Source organism: Thalassophryne amazonica, chromosome 20, assembly GCF_902500255.1.
Source record: "Thalassophryne amazonica chromosome 20, fThaAma1.1, whole genome shotgun sequence".
Classification (NCBI taxonomy): Eukaryota; Metazoa; Chordata; class Actinopteri; order Batrachoidiformes; family Batrachoididae; genus Thalassophryne; species Thalassophryne amazonica.
Window position 1 is genome coordinate 3,861,680 of NC_047122.1, and position 19,034 is coordinate 3,880,713.

At 43.6% G+C, this 19,034-nt stretch overlaps 1 protein-coding gene across 1 annotated transcript in view; it reads right to left on the reverse strand.

The window, feature by feature from the left end:
- Positions 1–268: 268 nt before the first annotated feature.
- Positions 269–19,034, reverse strand: part of LOC117501892 (transcriptional repressor p66-beta-like) — a 35,114-nt gene continuing 16,348 nt past the window's right edge. Inside the window, exons 3-4 of the mRNA XM_034160857.1 lie at positions 17,923–18,115; positions 269–1,337 (exon numbers count right to left, since the gene is read on the reverse strand). Coding sequence (XP_034016748.1) covers positions 1,201–1,337; positions 17,923–18,115 — 330 coding nt within the window. The 3' untranslated portion in view covers positions 269–1,200. The remainder of the gene's footprint in view (positions 1,338–17,922; positions 18,116–19,034) is intronic.

The following is a 19,034-nucleotide window of genomic DNA, read 5'->3' on the forward strand; positions in this document are numbered from 1 at the left end:
TGGTACTGGGCCCCTGTGTTTTCAGCGGTCACATGGAAAAAATGAAAATATACGTAGATCAAATGCTACAACCTACAGGCACTTTCATCCATTTTAAGGGGTGAGGGGGTGTAAGGTGAGCCTGCTCAGCCCACAGACTATAGAAAAACATCTTCCTGTTTGGTTTTCCAGACAGACTGGACTGACCCGGACATGCTGCCTACAGCTTAGCTCCAACAGGATCAGTTCTTGGTTCCAGCTCGACTGAATCCACCTCCAGGTGGATTGTGGATTGTAACATTCTCCTTAAAAATTAAAAGTTTTTCCAAGTGGAAAAATTCAAAGTGCTCCTGTGGAGTGAGGCGACCCGTGTGCACAGCGGCACACACTGATTGATACACTTCCTGTCAAACATCAAATCCACTTCCCATGTCTATACATCATCCACACAAAGAATTTCAGTTTCAGCTTTGCTCGTTATTATCGTCTCCAGGGGCTCAAACCTCTCAGGTTCACCTCCGTTCTCTGGGAGACGCCGCAAAAACACAACAAAAACAAAAAATACCCCACAAGCTGGGAATCCGGGCCACAGGCAACCAGGTCTCCAAGTCCAGGATCTACATTTTGGTCACACAAAAGATGATACGCCATTTCCAGAGACAACAAGAGGGGCTGCTGGGTAAAAAGACTGCATCCTGGGTCCTTGACATGGGAAGAAACCAGGAGTGGACACTGGGTCCACCCTGGGTCGTCCTGGAGTCTGTACAGGCGGCCTGCTGAAGGATCAGGACAATGTCAGAGGTGGTGTCATGGACTGGAGCATGACATCAGCTCTGTGAAGTGGCTCAGCAGCAGACTGACATCTGCATGTTCTAATGTCAGTTTAGCAAACTCTTGAAACATGGTGTTGCATAGCAACCAGAACGCAGATCTTTTGTTCTACGGCATTTTAAAGTGAAGAAAAAAAATCACAACCTGCTGGTCAGACACAAAAACACAATTAGGGTCAGGAAAGAAAGGGGGGGACAGTGCTACCAATGACCATAACCATGGGAACCCAAACTGTTACGTTGATTCCACGTGGAGTAAGAAGGTGAGAAGCGTGGAGCGTCTAGTCTGGGTCTGGAGGAGTTAAGGTCGGCACACGGACAGGCACTGCATGCGATGGGGGGTGGTCATAACGGCTGATCTGGGAGTGCTTCGGTGTGGAGTAGGCGGAGCTTATTTCTGTCCACTGATGGACTGCGATATGGACCGGGGTGGGATCATGTCCAACAGGTACTCCCTCTGCCGGTCTGCCAAACTAGAACTCTTCTGGGTTCCAACGGTGGCTGGGTTCAAATAGGCAATATTTAGCCCTGCAGGGGAAACCACAACACAGCAAGATTAGAACCAACAACCCAACAAACAGCAACATAAGAACCAATGAATCAAATCAAATCAATTTTATTTATATAGCGCCAAATCACAACAAACAGTTGCCCCAAGGCGCTTGACACAACAAAAGGCAACATTACAACCAATGACCAAACAGCAATGCTAGAACCAACAACACAACAAACAATGTTAGAACCAATGACAAAACAGCAATGTTAGAATCAATGACACAACAACAAACAGCAACATTAGAACCAATGACAAAACAGCAACGTTAGAACCAATGACACAACAACAAACAGCAACATTAGAACCAATGACAAAACAGCAACGTTAGAACCAATGACAACAGCAACATTAGAACAAATGACAACAAAAGGCAACATTACAACCAATGATCAAACAAACAGCCATGTTAGAACCAACAACACAACAAACAGCAACATTATAACCACCAACAACAAACAGCAATGCTAGAACCAACAACACAACAAACAACGTTAGAACCAACAACACAATAAACAGCAACATTAGAACCAATGACAAAACAGCAATGTTAGAACCAATGACAAAACAGCAATGTTAGAACCAGTGCCAGAACAAACAGCAACATTACAACCAATGAGCAAACAAACAACAATGTTAGAACCAACAACACAACAAACAACGTTAGAAGCAATGACACAACAAACAGCAACATTGCAACCAACAACAACAAACAGCAATTTTAGAACCAATGACCAATCAAACAGCATTGTGAGAACCAACAGAACAAACAGCAATGTTAGAACCAATGACACAACAAATAGCAACATTACAAACAACAACAACAAACAGCAATGTTAGAACCAATAACAAACAGGAATCTTTGAACCAATGACAAAACAGCAACGTCTGAAATAACAACACACCAACACACAAACCCTAACCCAAGAGTGTGTATGTGTGTACCAACAAAAAAGCAAAGTGCAATGTTCAAAACAACACAACAAACAGCAACATTAGAACCAATGACAAAAACAGCAATGTTAGGACCAACAACACAACAAACTGATTTAGTTTCAATAAATGTTGTGAGCTCATGATTTGTGTGTTATTGTGAGCTGAAGTACCTGACTGTCCACTCTTTTGGAAACATGGTATGTTAAAGGTTCATTCCAGAGCTGTCTGGTACATTTAGAGCAGATTGTTATGTACTGTGCAATAAAAAATTCAATCATAAGGAGAACTTGGTGGTGCAGATTTTCTTATGTCTCTTAAGTTGTATATTTAGAGAAGACTGAAAGTTACAGGAAATGGCCTCCATTTGTACTTGAAACAGTCAGCATGCTAGGGTGTCCTCCTCTGGAGGACCTACTCCCCTGGCCCCAGACAATAACTGCCAACAGTACCAGTATACTAAACATTTCTGTGGAGAACCCTGCCATGCTTAATGTTTGTATTTAAAATTAATAAATGGAATATTTTTATGGCTCTTACCATCACTTAGTGCAGCACTGTACTGTAGATTGTTGAGAAAATAGATTTATTCTCTGGGTCAAACCAGAAAACAGCACAGAGGCAAAGATCAGAATCCATGGTCTATCAGGAACTGTGGACATGTACTCATGCTGCTATATCTGGTTTCAGTACTGTCGCTGGTTTTTCTTGTCTGTTAGCCGCTTTTCCTTGTGTGTGGTAATTTTTTCCATTTCTCTCCTGTTTTTCACTTGGACAGCGGGAAAACCCACACAGCCTCATACTCTGTTATGGTACATGATTCTTGGAATGTGAACGTTACCTCTCTGAGCTTGTGCAGGAGGCCGAGTGATATCAACTAGAAATAGTTGGGCTCACCTCCACCCACAGCACAGGCTCTGGAACTAAACATCTCCAGAGCGGCTGGATTCTCATTTCAGAGTTGTCCAGGGTGACAGGCACCGGTGGGAATGGAGATACTCACAAATCCTCAGTTGAGTGTCATTATTTTGGACTTTTCCCTGGTGAATGAGTGCGGTTTCAATGCAACTGTGGCACAGAGAGGAATCTGACTGTTGTTTGTGTATATGCACCAGACAGCAGTTCAGAGTACCTTGCCTTCTTGGAGATACTTAGTGGGATCCTGGGAAACGTCTCTGCTGGGGACTTCTTAGCTCTACTGGGGGACTTCAATGCCCAAGCTGACAATGACGGAGAAATCTGGATGGCAGTGACTGGGATCAAGGGCCCCCAAGTCTAAGCCCATGTGCTGTATTGTTACTGGACTTCTGTGCTGGTCATAGATTGTCCACCACAAGTTTGAACACAAGGGTGTTCAAAAGTACATCTGATAGCAGAGCACCCCAGGCCAAAGGGCCATGATCGATTTGATGATGTGACCATGTTCAGATGAAGAGGTGGTGGAGCTGTTAACTAATCGGTTACAAATGATCTTCTTATGGCATCAGACAGTGGACTCATCTCTGTGCTTGTTCTGTTAGACCTCAGTGCTGCTTTTGATACTGTTGACCATAAAATTTTATTACAGAGATTAGAGCATGTCATAGGTATTAAAGGCACTGCGCTGCGGTGGTTTGAATCATATTTATCTAATAGATTACAATTTGTTCATGTAAATGGGGAATCTTCTTCACAGACTAAGGTTAATTATGGAGTTCCACAAGGTTCTGTGCTAGGACCAATTTTATTCACTTTATACATGCTTCCCTTAGGCAGTATTATTAGACGGCATTGCTTAAATTTTCATTGTTACGCAGATGATACCCAGCTTTATCTATCCATGAAGCCAGAGGACACACACCAATTAGCTAAACTGCAGGATTGTCTTACAGACATAAAGACATGGATGACCTCTAATTTCCTGCTTTTAAACTCAGATAAAACTGACGTTATTGTACTTGGCCCCACAAATCTTAGAAACATGGCGTCTAACCAGATCCTTACTCTGGATGGCATTACCCTGACCTCTAGTAATACTGTGAGAAATCTTGGAGTCATTTTTGATCAGGATATGTCATTCAAAGCGCATATTAAACAAATATGTAGGACTGCTTTTTTGCATTTACGCAATATCTCTAAAATTAGAAAGGTCTTGTCTCAGAGTGATGCTGAAAAACTAATTCATGCATTTATTTCCTCTAGGCTGGACTATTGTAATTCATTATTATCAGGTTGTCCTAAAAGTTCCCTGAAAAGCCTTCAGTTAATTCAAAATGCTGCAGCTAGAGTACTAACGGGGACTAGAAGGAGAGAGCATATCTCACCCATATTGGCCTCTCTTCATTGGCTTCCTGTTAATTCTAGAATAGAATTTAAAATTCTTCTTCTTACTTATAAGGTTTTGAATAATCAGGTCCCATCTTATCTTAGGGACCTCATAGTACCATATCACCCCAATAGAGCGCTTCGCTCTCAGACTGCAGGCTTACTTGTAGTTCCTAGGGTTTGTAAGAGTAGAATGGGAGGCAGAGCCTTTAGCTTTCAGGCTCCTCTCCTGTGGAACCAGCTCCCAATTCAGATCAGGGAGACAGACACCCTCTCTACTTTTAAGATTAGGCTTAAAACTTTCCTTTTTGCTAAAGCTTATAGTTAGGGCTGGATCAGGTGACCCTGAACCATCCCTTAGTTATGCTGCTATAGACTTAGACTGCTGGGGGGTTCCCATGATGCACTGAGTGTTTCTTTCTCTTTTTGCTCTGTATGCACCACTCTGAATTTAATCATTAGTGATTGATCTCTGCTCCCCTCCACAGCATGTCTTTTTCCTGGTTCTCTCCCTCAGCCCCAACCAGTCCCAGCAGAAGACTGCCCCTCCCTGAGCCTGGTTCTGCTGGAGGTTTCTTCCTGTTAAAAGGGAGTTTTTCCTTCCCACTGTCACCAAGTGCTTGCTCACAGGGGGTCGTTTGACCGTTGGGGTTTTTCTGTCATTATTGTATGGCTTTTGCCTTACAATATAAAGCGCCTTGGGGCAACTGTTTGTTGTGATTTGGTGCTATATAAATAAAATTGATTTGATTTGGATTTTGGATCAAGATTTCACTTTATATAAGTTTTGAAGGATTACATCAAAACCATGAAATGGATTTTCACACACACACACACACACACACACACACACACACACACACACACACACACACACACACACACACACACACACACACACACACACACACACACACACACACACACACACACACACACCGTGTTAGGCCATGGAAGACTAATTACATTCTGGAGGTGATCTGGACCCAGATCCAGATTCTGGATCAGCATTTCACTTTATATAAGCTTTGAAGGATTACGTCAAACCTACTTAGCAGATTCCCACCAAATTTACAACACAGATAGATATGAGGGCTGAAAGACTCAATTGAATTTTGGAGGTGATCTGGATTCTGGCTCACGATTTGTTGGGAGTGTTCTGGATCAATATGCAGGTTTAACAGCAGAAAGATACAACTTCACAATGTAAAACCAGGATCACGAAGGCACCATTTTGTTTCAGCTTGTGAATTAAATATCAGATTGCAACATCTTGATCAGTTGGACCGTTCTGGATCAATATGCAATTATTGCATTGTGTTGTGGAATCTGAATCAAGGTAAAGTCCAGGTCACAATGTGAATCAAATATCTTTTATTTTGAGTCCTCATCAACCTTTGACGGACATCAGAAATCTCCAATTGCAATTTTGTTGTCATCAAACAGTGACCTCCAATGTGAAGTGACTGATGAGCACCTCCAAATCTGACACCATGTGCCTCTATTAGAACAGGGTTACATTTGTCCCCTCTAGGTCAGGGAAAAGGTATTGTCCAAAGTGGAGGAGTTTGAGAATCATGGTCTTGTTCATGATGCCATGTGACATCAAGAGATGTATCAATGCTGCATCTGAGGTCCTGTGAACATTGCACCAGACTGTTATGGTGAAGAAAGAGCTGAGCCAGAAAGTGATGCTCATGATTTAACAAGCCATTTTATTCTCCTGTCTTCACGTATGGTCATTCGTTTCCTTTGTAGAGTATCGTACACTCAGGGTGAGAAGCACAACTAACTGTGAGGGACAGCCACTGCACAGGGAATAAATCCAATATTCAAAGATTCAAACTAAGAATTGTGCGATAAAACTAAACTGAAAAAACATAGAAAACCAAAAGCACAACTAAATAGATAATACAGTAAAACTCACATATAATGGATTCAGGTGGACCAGCAAATTTTGTCCATTATAAAATCCTTTACAGTTGTGCTCAAACGTTTACATACCCTGGCAGAATTTTCAAGTTTTTGGCCATTTTTCAGAGAATAGATAACACTTTGGTGGTAGTTGTGGAAAAGACTTTATTTTCTCTGATGGTAAAGCTGCCCATTCCTCTTGGCAAAAAGCCTCCAGTTCCTGCAAATTCCTGGGCTGTCTTGCATGAAGTGCATGTTTGAGATGTCCCCAGAGTGGCTCAATGATACTGAGGTCAGGAAACTGAGATGGCCACTCCAGAACCTTCACTTTATTCTGCTGTAGCCACTGACAGGTTGACTAGGCCTTGTGTTTTGGATCGCAGTCATGTTGAAACATCCAAGTAGGTCCCATGCACATCAGTGCAAATTTTCTTCCAGTATTTTCTGATAACGTACTGCATTCATCCTGCCATCAAATTTGACCAAGTTTCCTGTGCCTTTGTAGCTCACACATCCCCAAAACATCAGCGATCCACCTCCGTGCTTCACAGTAGCATGGAGGTGGATCCTCTCCAAATGTAATGTTTATGGTTATGGGCAAAAAGATCAATTTTGGTCTCATCATGCCAAATTACTTTGTTCTCTGTGCTGTTTGGCTTATTGTAATCGGGATACTTTGTGGCATTTGTGTAGTAATGGCTTTCTTCTGGTGACTCAACCATGCAGCCCATTTTTCTTCAAATGCATCCTTATTGTGTATCTTGAAACAGCCACACCAGTTTATATTTCAGCTAAAGTTATTTGTGGGTTTTTATTTGCATCCCAAACAATTTTCCTGGCAGTTGTTGGACATTTTTGTTGGTCTACCTGACAGTGGTTTGGTTCCAACAGAATCCCTCATCTTCTACTTCTTAATTAGAGTTTGAACACTGCTGATTGGCACTGTCAGTCCCTTGGAAATCTGTTTATATTCCTTTACTGTTTTAAACTGTCCAATTACCTTTTATATGACAATTCTTTTGCTTTCCTTATGACTCAGAAACCAGAAACGTCAGTGCAGCACTGGATGAAAGATGCAAGGGTCTGTCAGGAGACCAGAAACTCACTACACACTGATTACAAGCAAAGCGATCACAGGTGAGGATGGTTATCTTTAGTAGCCATTCAAACCTGTTTGTGTCAACTTGTGTGCATGTTACCAGGCCAAAATCACCAGAGTATGTAAACCTTTGATGCAGGTCATTGTTAGTTTCTGTTGTCATTATGATTTAAAGAGTAAACACAGTTGTTTGACAATAAATGGCTTCACACAACCAGTAACCATGAGTGAAAAAAGTTATCATTCATATTCTCTGAAAAATTGCCAAAAACTCAAAAAATCTAACAGGGTATACTGCATATGTATAAACCTGACAAAATCTGCTATATACGAGGTCTGTCAATAAAGCAACGGTCCTTTTTATTTTTTTCAAAAACTATATGGATTTCATTCATATGTTTTTACATCAGACTTGCTTGAACCCTCATGCGCATGCATGAGTTTTTCCACGCCTGTCGGTGACGTCATTCGCCTGTGAGCACTCCTTGTGGGAGGAGTCGTCCAGCCCCTCGTCGGAATTCCTTTGTCTGAGAAGTTGCTGAGAGACTGGCGCGTTGTTTGATCAGAATTTTTTCTAAACCTGTGAGACACATCGAAGTGGACATGGTTCGAAAAATTAAGCTGGTTTTCAGTGAAAATTTTAACGGCTGATGAGAGATTTTGAGGTGATTCTGTCGCTTTAAGGACTTCCCACGGTGCGAGACGTCGCTCAGCGCTCTCAGCCGCCGTCGTCAGCCTGTTCAAGCTGAAAACCTCCACATTTCAGGCTCTATTGATCCAGGACATCGTGAGAGAACAGAGAAGTTTCAGAAGAAGTCGGTTTCAGCATTTTATCCGGATATTCCACTGTTAAAGGAGATTTTTTTAATGAAAGACGTGCGGACGGGTGCGGCGGCACAGGAAAAACACCTCCGTGTTGATAACCATTTGTAAAATCCAGGCGGCTTTTGATGGCTATGAGAAATTGTTTAACAGCAGGACATGTTCCAACTTATCCTTAAGGCTTTCAACAGAGGTGTTTTTCCTGTGGCGGAGCGTCGCGCGGACCCGTCCGCACGTCTTTCATTAAAAAAATCTCCTTTAACAGTGGAATATCCGGATAAAATGCTGAAACCGACTTCTTCTGAAACTTCTCTGTTCTCTCACGACATCCTGGATCAATAGAGCCTGAAATGTGGAGGTTTTCAGCTTGAACAGGCTGACGACGGCGGCTGAGAGCGCTGAGCGACGTCTCGCACCGTGGGAAGTCCTTAAAGCGACAGAATCACCTCAAAATCTCTCATCAGCCATTAAAATTTTCACTGAAAACCAGCTTAATTTTTCGAACCGTGTCCACTTCGATGTGTCTCACAGGTTTAGAAAAAATTTTGATCAAACAACGCGCCAGTCTCTCAGCAACTTCTCAGACAAAGGAATTCCAACGAGGGGCTGGACGACTCCTCCCACAAGGAGTGCTCACAGGCGAATGACGTCACCGACAGGCGTGGAAAAACTCACGCATGCGCATGAGGGTTCAAGCATGTCTGACGTAAAAACATATGAATGAAATCCATATAGTTTTTGAAAAAAATAAAAAGGACCGTTACTTTATTGACAGCCCTCGTATATATGAATGGTAAATAAATGGTAAATGGACTGCATTTATATAGCGCTTTTCCATCTGCATCAGACGCTCAAAGTGCTTTACAAATAATGCCTCACATTCACCCCGATGTCAGGGTGCTGACATACAAGGTGCTCACTACACACCGGGAGCAACTCTGGGATTAAAGACCTTGCCCAAGGGCCCTTAGTAATTTTCTAATCAGGCTGGGATTTGAACCAAGGATCTTCTGGTCTCAAGCCCAATGCCTTAACCACTACACCATCACCTTCCCACCTCCCCGGATTTTTGCCATTTTATGGAAAAAATCCGTTATATGTATGTAACGGATTAGTTACAGCCAGGAGGCACCGACCAATTTACGTGGAATCCCTAGCACCAATTAGGCTTACATATTTCCTTGATTAAACGCCTGACCTTGAACCTGGGGCCTGCCTCATTTAATGACGGGATCAAAACTTCATCTGAAAAAAATAAACACCTCTCTTAAATAAGTGTCGGGCATTATGTGCGTTAAAAAGATTGCATTTGGTCAAGTAACTCTTTTTCTACGTCTGATGCAGAGTGGTACCCTAAACCATAAAGCCTGATTTATGCTTCTACAACTGACAATGATTTGCATATGACCCTTTTAAAGTTCTCAGTTACGTCTTTATGCAATTCGTCACAGGAACAGTGGCTTTTTCTGGATTAATTTGTCCCTTAATGAGCTTCACTTCTTTCTACTATCATCAACCTCCAAACCAAAGGTAAGGTGTACAATTTCTCTCAATGAATTCAAGTTCATTTGAGTGTCTTTTTCTGATTCCGCATTGTAAAGTTGGTAATATTTGTGGACATTTATGTCAAGCCTATATGATCCATGATCGAACTGTAATTAGTGTGCGCACTGCAAAAACTATTAAAATATGACAGGAGAGGAAGGAGTGAAAGCAGAAAAGTGACAAATCACAGCCCTTTGTGCTGTCTGTCATTTATCAGGTGCGCGTCAGGCTCCAGAGAGGGTTCACAGCCCCACAGAGGGCTCTGACCTAAAGTGGTTTGGTTCGTCACACCCAGGGATGTGTGTGAAACTTAACACCATGTTACAGTGTACGCAGCAAGCAGAATATTCACTGGCCTTGAATTATGCCCTGCCTCATTTAGGTGCCAGATCTGAGCACGGTTTGAAAACAATAAATGGCCGGACTTTTAATCAAGGAAATATGGTGCCCACTTTCCTTGAATCAGGAAGTGTCAGTGCTGAACCTCATTTCGTACCTCAGTTACAGGGGATGCCCTGACTGCTCTGTCCGGTACATGCGAGGGGTTTTTCGTGGAAATACATTGCGATGGCGCGGGACGCTCTGTGTGATGTGAGTGAAAATCCATTGTACAAAATCTGGTATATGCACTCTAAAAAACAACAGCTGTCTCAATGAGAGAAAGTGATGTAGCAATTTGCTTAGATTTTTTAAAGTAATTTCATCTAAACGAGAGCAGTCTTAACTCAGAAATGACTAAGTTGAAATAACTTTAAAAAAAAATATGCAAATTGTTGCATAATTTTTTCTTGTTGAGACAGCAGTTCCTTTTTTTAGAGTGTACAGAGTTTATTACATGGAAAACCATACAAAAGCATTGGGACGTTTTACTTTTGAATATGAATATCTGGTTTATATGATGACAGTTTTCTGTAATCAGAATCTAAGCCAAAGACTAGATAACAGAAAAATGGAACATGAGAACCAAGAACACAAGAAAACAATACAATAAAACAGCAATAAACCATGAAACCCAAACCAGAATTAAGATAAACCCAAAGTAGGAGCAGACACTAGAGGGAAGCAGAGGACAAGGACCGATGTTGAAGACGAAGCTCCACGGCAGATAAAATTTATTAATTTATACAACCCCAGGCAATAATTATGGAATCACCGGCCTCGGAGGATGTTCATTCAGTTGTTTTATTTTGTAGAAAAAAAGCAGATCACAGACATGACACAAAACTAAAGTCATTTCAAATGGCAACTTTCTGGCTTTAAGAAACACTATAAAAAATCAGGAAAAAAAATTGTGGCAGTCAGTAATGGTTACTTTTTTAGACCAAGCAGAGGGAAAAACATATGGACTCACTCAATTCTGAGGAAAAAATTATGGAATCACCCTGTAAATTTTCATCCCCAAAACTAACACCTGCATCAAATCAGATCTGCTCATTAGTCTGCATCTAAAAAGGAGTGATCACACCTTGGAGAGCTGTTGCACCAAGTGGACTGACATGAATCATGGCTCCAACACGAGAGATGTCAACTGAAACAAAGGAGAGGATTATCAAACTCTTAAAAGAGGGTAAATCATCACGCAATGTTGCAAAAGATGTTGGTTGTTCACAGTCAGCTGTGTCTAAACTCTGGACCAAATACAAACAACATGGGAAGGTTGTTAAAGGCAAACATACTGGTAGACCAAGAAAGACATCAAAGCGTCAAGACAGAAAACTTAAAGCAATATGTCTCAAAAATGAAAATGCACAACAAAACAAATGAGGAACGAATGGGAGGAAACTGGAGTCAACGTCTGTGACCGAACTGTAAGAAACTGCCTAAAGGAAATGTGATTTACATACAGAAAAGCTAAACGAAAGCCATCATTAACACCTAAACAGAAAAAAACAAGGTTACAATGGGCTAAGGAAAAGCAATCGTGGACTGTGGATGACTGGATGAAAGTCATATTCAGTGATGAATCTCGAATCTGCATTGGGCAAGGTGATGATGCTGGAACTTTTGTTTGGTGCCATTCCAATGAGATTTATAAAGATGACTGCCTGAAGAGAACATGTAAATTTCCACAGTCATTGATGATATGGGGCTGCATGTCAGGTAAAGGCACTGGGGAGATGGCTGTCATTACATCATCAATAAATGCACAAGTTTACGTTGATATTTTGGACACTTTTCTTATCCCATCAATTGAAAGGATGTTTGGGGATGATGAAATCATTTTTCAAGATAATGCATCTTGCCATAGAGCAAAAACTGTGAAAACATTCCTTGCAAAAAGACACATAGGGTCAATGTCATGGCCTGCAAATAGTCCGGATCTTAATCCAATTGAAAATCTTTGGTGGAAGTTGAAGAAAATGGTCCATGACAAGGCTCCAACCTGCAAAGCTGATCTGGCAACAGCCATCAGAGAAAGTTGGAGCCAGATTGATGAAGAGTACTGTTTGTGACTCATTAGGTCCATGCCTCAGAGCTGCAAGCTGTTATAAAAGCCAGAGGTGGTGCAACAAAATACTAGTGATGTGTTGGAGCGTTCTTTTGTTTTTCATGATTCCATAATTTTTTCCTCAGAATTGAGTGATTCCAAATTTTTTTCCCTCTGCTTGGTCTAAAAAAGTAACCGTTACTGACTGCCACAATTTTTTTTCCTGATTTCTTATAGTGTTTCTTAAAGCCAGAAAGTTGCCATTTGAAATGACTTTAGTTTTGTGTCATGTCTGTGATCTGCTTTTTTTCTACAAAATTAAACAAATGAATGAACATCCTCCGAGGCTGGTGATTCCATAATTTTTGCCAGGGGTTGTATAGCGCCAAATCACAACGAGTCGCCTCAAGGCGCTTCACAAACATCATTAAAAAGCAACATAAAATGAATTAAGATCAAAACACAAAAAATTTAAAAGGTAAATAAATAAAAGGAATAAAATAAATAAAAAAGAAAGAAAAGAATGAAGAGTCCAGCCCCTCTCCAGGAGTTGGGTACCAGAGCCCAAGCTGTGCGTGGAGGTGAGCCCGACTATCTCTAGTCGGTATCTCTCAACCTCCCGCACAAGCTCAGGCTCCTTCCCCCCCAGCGAGGTGACATTCCTCGTCCCAACAGCCAGGGGCTGTGAGCATGGACCGGGCTGCCGGGCCACCCGCCCTCGACCGCCACCTAATCCTCTCTGCACCCGACCCCCATGGCCCCCTCTGCAGGTGGTGAACCCACAGGAGGGCGGGCCCACGTTGCTCTTTCGGGCTGAGCCCGGCCGGGCCCCATGGGCTAAGACCCGACCACCAGGCGATTGCGCGTGAGTCTCATCCCCAAGCCTGGCTCCATAGTGGGGCCCTGGCTCCGCCGTACCGGGCGACGTCTCGGTCCTTGATTTTTTACTGGTCATGGAGGTTCTGAACTGCCCTTAGTCTGACCTGTCAGCCGGTCAGACCTGGCAGGGCTGCCCTTTGCCACCAGTTCTGTTCATTATTTTTATGGACAGAATTTCTAGGCGCAGCCAGGGTGTAAAGAGGGTCTGGTTTGGGAACCACAGAATCTCGTCTCTGCTGTTTGCGGACGATGTGGTTCTGTTGGCTTCGTCAAATCAGGACCTTCAGCGTGCACTGGAGCGGTTTGCAGCCGAGTGTGAAGCGTCCCGGATGAAAATCAGTACCTCCAAATCCGAGGCCATGGTTCTTGACCGGAAAAAGGTGCTTTGCCCTCTTCATGTCGGTGGAGTGTCCTTGCCTCAAGTGGAAGAGTTTAAGTATCTCGGGGTCTTGTTCATGAGTGAGGGACGGATGGAGCGTGAGATCGATAGACGGATCGGTGCAGCGTCTGCAGTGATGCGGTCGCTGTATCGGATCGTCGTGGTGAAGAGAGAGCTGAGTAGGGGGGCAAAGCTCTCGATTTACTGATTGATCTACGTTCCGATCCTCACCTATGGTCATGAGATTTGGCTCATGACCGAAAGAAAGAATGAGATCGCGAGTACAAGTGGCCGAGATGGGTTTCCTCCGCAGGGACTACATCTCTCGGCTGGCTTGGGAACGCCTTGGGGTTCCCCTGGAGGAGCTGGGGGAGGTGTGTGTGGATCGGGAGGTCTGGGCAGCTTTGCTTGAGCTGCTGCCCCCGCTACCTGACTCCGCATAAAGCAGAAGAAAACGGATGGATGGATGGAGGGAGAAATAAAAGAAGACACACAATCATGTAAAATACTAATGATAAAACAGGGAAAACAAGTGTGTCTTCAGTCTGGCTTTAAAGTTCTCCACAGAGTCCGAATGTCGGATCTGCAAAGGCAGATCGTTCCACAGAGCTGGGGCGCGGTAAGAGAAAGCTGTGTAACCCGCTGACTTTTTCTTCACCTTAGGGACGCACAATCGGCCTGCACCCTGTGAACGCAGAGCGCGAGCCGGCATGTAGGACTCAACCAGGCCGGCCAAGTAGGGGGGAGCCAGTCTATGAACAATTTTATAGGTCAATAATAATACTTTAAAATCAGATCTCAGAGAGACCGGAAGCCAGTGAAGGGATGCCAGAACCGGTGTAATATGGTCAAACCTTCTGCTTCGTGTCAAAAGTCTGGCAGCAGCATTTGAACCAGTTGGAGACCCCTGATGCTGGACTGCGGTAAACCAGAAAACAAAGCATTACAATAGTCCAATCTGGAAATAAAAGCATGAATCAAGGTCTCAGCATCAGCCACCGACAGGATGGGACGAAGCTTCACTAGATTTCTTAGGTGGAAGAAAGCAGTCCTTGTAATGTACCTAATGTGGAGGACGTAGGATCAAAAATTACCCGAAGATTCCTCACTTTGTCAGTATGATGTATAACACACAAACCTAGGCTAAGTGCTAGCTGATCAAATTGATACCGATGCCTTGCTGGACCAAGAACCATCATTTCAGTCTTATCAGAGTCCAAGGCAGTCCTCTAGAGATTCCATGTGGACAGGATTTCCAGCAGCTATCGGCATATACAACTGAGTGTCATCAGCATAGCAATGAAAAGCAACCCCAAAACACCGCAATATGTTCCCAAGGGGTGCTATATACAGGGAAAAAAAGCAGGGGGCCCAGAACAGACCCCTGCGGAACCCCGAACTTCATGCCTCTAAAATCAGAGGTACTGTCATTGCACAAAACATAGTGGGAACGACCAGAGAGATAAGATGTCAACCACGCAAGGGCAGTTCCAGTAATCCCGAAACAATTTTCTGGTCTATGAAGTAGAATATGATGATCAACGATGTCAAACAAAGCACTGAGATCCAACAACACCAAGACTGTAGTGGTATCCGAGGCTATTGCTCGCAGAAGATCATTCACTACTTTAATAAGTGCTGTCTCTGTGGAGTGATATTTTCGAAAAGTAGACTCCAATGGCTCAAAAATTTTATTCTCAGTAAAGTGGTCCACGAGTTGCTGTGAAACCACCTTTTCCAGAACTTTAGAGCAGAATGTTAGATTTGATATTGGCCTATAATTCTTCAATACACCAGGATCAAGATTAGATTTCTTGAACAATGGTTTAACCCCTGCAGATTTTAAACAATTTGGAACAGATCCAGACTTTAGTGAAAGGTTAATAATTTCCAGCACAGTCGGCCCAAGAGTGGGCCAAAGATCCTTAAACAATTTTGTTGGTATGGGATCAAATAAACAAGTTGTGCTTTTAGGAAACATCACGAGTTTCGTCAGCACAACTAGTCAAACACTATCAAATTCCGCAAATCTAGGTTGCACCTCAGTGGTAGCACCCAGCCCAGGGTGCAGTGACTGGACCAAAGTATGCTGAGATGTACTCAACCTAATATATTCTATTTTCTTCTCGAAATAGTCCAGAAAGTCCTGTGCTGAAAAGGGAGAACAACCAACAGGTGGTTGTCCACGAATAAGAAATGCCACCGTTTCAAACAAAAACTTTGAGTTATGCTTGTTTGCTTGTTCTTGTTGATCAATTGAGACTAATAGGTCTTCTTCATAGCCAGTAAAGCATGCTTGTAATCTAAAATAGCTTCACGCCACGCAAGATGGAGAACACCTCTAGTTTGGAACTACGCCATTTCCGTTTCCAACCTCTAACCTTCTGCCTGAGGTCACGCAAATAACTGTTGAACCAAGGTGTCTGTGCCTTGGGAAGGCATGTCCTTAATAGAGGAGGTGCAATCTTATCAAGTGTGGTTTTTAGCACTAAATTCAGGCTATCCGCAAGACTGTCTACCGACTGAAAATTCATCGAACTTGACGTTAAGATCTCCGGCAGTCTAGCTTCAGGTTCAGTCAAAGTTGAAGGTTTAATACAATCGCAATAATAGGCAAGGATGTTGCTCCACAAAACGTGGCAGCATAATTGTAAACCTAATAAGCGAGTGGTCAGAGACTGCTGATTTGTAACAGCGAGGCCACGTGCAAGAACCAAATCCAGAGTATTACCACTGGGATGCGTTGGGATTTCAGCAGTTCATTGCAGTGATTCAACGCATATCAGTGGTAATACTCTGGATTTGGTTCTTGCGTGTCGCCTTGCTGTCACAAATATATATATGAATGTTAAAATCACCAATAATCAAGATGATGTTTGCGGTAATTGACAGAGTAGAGATGAACGCACCAAATTCATCTAAAAAAATCAGAATATGGGCCAGGGGGCCAATAGACAGTGACAATATAACATAGCTGATTTCCAGTTTTATGACCTTGACAGTACTTAACATCATGGGCATAACGGAGAATCAGATGCTCAAATGAATTATATTTATGACCCCCCACAGTTAATAAAGTAAACCTGGATTTATAAATAAAAGCAACACCCCCGCCTTTCCTCACATCACATGAAACGTGACTAAAAGTGTACTCCGGTGGGCAGGCCTCATTCAGAGGAAGGACAGCTGTGGATTTAAGCCAGGTTTCACATAATCCAAGCATATCCAGATGATGATCCACAATTAAGTCATTAACCAGCAATGACTTCAGAGACAATGATCTGATGTTAATGAGACCCAAACTAAGGATCTCGGTGGGATCAGCAGGTTTTAATGAAGTCATGTGGAAATTCAGCTCCTCAGCAGCCAGTGACGCAGTGTGTTTCAGCGGCCGAAGGAGCTCAGGTGAAACGCCACGTCTGCGAGCCCGCAGCCGACAGCACCGGCGTAAAAACTTCGCAGCCCGGCGAGAGGCAGCAACAGGAAGCTGCGGCAAAAATAGGCACAGATTTGGCAGAGCCAGTCCGGTCATCGGAGAGGACAGTCCAGGAACGACAGGATGAATCCAGCAGCCTCTCGTGTGTAGCGCGGGCTCCCACGCCCAAGAATATTGTCCATCCCAGAGGAGGCGAGGATCAGACCCTCTAGTGAAGGCTGCCAGGTAGGACTTCAATTTCACCGATGCACTGCTCTGCTTTCCGCGCCTTCTAAAGCGCCTCCTCCGGAGAGGAGCACAAGGAAAACGGAGCAGGTGCAGCGGGACCTCCGCAAGCACAGGTGGCAGAGCAGGGCGGGGGGCAGGGCCCTCCCAGCCTGGACTCAGACGACAGCAGCGGCTCATAAAGAGCATTAATGTTCAAGAGAGAATGACGATTACACACAACCAAGGCAGAGATACACAGTGCAAAAACACAGCTACAAATAACAAAAAACCGGACGAGCGGTATGGACAGAGATGACAGCATGCCAAACACACAGGCGCCATCTTTCTCATTTGCACATCAGATTCTGTTTGAAATGAAACATCGTCTGTGTTTTTGTCAGTGCTTTGTTACATGTTGTGTCTGATCAGCTGTTTAATGCTGCAAACTGCACAACTTTAGATACATGATGGACAAAACCCTGTTCCAACTCCAAAATCTCAATCACGTCCTGGACCCTGCTGTGGAAAAGCTCCTGTTGATACTTTTAATAGACCAAATAGAGTGTGCTGAGATACGTCACATGCACAGACACACGCTCACGGAGTTCAGGTACCTGGTATGTTGTAGATCTGCCGCCGGCCGTCGTGTTGCAGTCTGTTGCTGCTGCTGTTTCCACAGTGCTTTGCACTGGTCATTCCCATCAGGCTGCTGGCTACCGACAGCTGAGAGGCTTGAGCAAAGTTGGAGAGGACACCCCGCGCAGAGTTAGACAGTCCTCGCTGCAGGGACGCCTGAGGCTGAGGAGCCTAGGGAAACCAAAGACAGAACTCATCAGTACAGTCTTGATTACTCTATAAAATACTCCATTAAAAACCCCACACATTTATGTGACACCAACCCTTTTAGATGCTGAAGATGTGTGTAAATTCCTCAAATTAATGATTACTCTGGTTAGTGCATGGTCTCTGGTCTCTCTGCGCAGTCCTTGCACACTGAGACCGGCGCAGGGGGTTTGAGGCTGTTTGTGGCTTTCAGGTTTCTGCCGGTGCACCTTATGTGTGCTTCTGGGTTTCAAGGTTCAGTACTTTTCTCTGTGTGTTGCCTTCTCTCAGTCTTGGTCATTGGTGACGGTGGTATGGGATTTGGAGTTGGGATTGCTGTCTTTCACGTGCACATGTTGCAAACCTTAGCCAGCTGTGCTGGATTAGTGTGGGTGTTGAGGTTACATGCCTACAGAGCTCAGTGCATGCTGGGTGAACGACCTGCTTGGTACTCTCCGAGTTGGCAGGGCTCTTATTTCCAAGTCCTTTAATTGCTTCCATGCAATATTGTATAGGCAGGTCAGCCATGACAGCCCAACAAGAGACTTCAGCATCTCAAGGTGAATCTCGTCCATTCCCCGTGACTTGCCACTGAGATTTTTTTTTACTACATCAGTGACTTCTGCTAGGATGATGACATCAGATCGGTCCAAGTGTTCCATCCCTGTCTCCTTGACGGAGGGCATGCCAATAGGGTTAAGAAGATCCTCAAAGTGTTCTTCCCACTGCCTGACAATATCCTCAGTCCAGTTCAGCAGCTCTCCTGCCCTGCTGAGCACACTGTAACCCTTCTTTGCCTGATGGAGTTACTGGTAATGATATGGTTCAATATCCGTTTCCAATTTGGACCAGCTATCAGAATTTCTAAACAGTCGCTCACGAAGCCCAAGTGGGATCATCAACA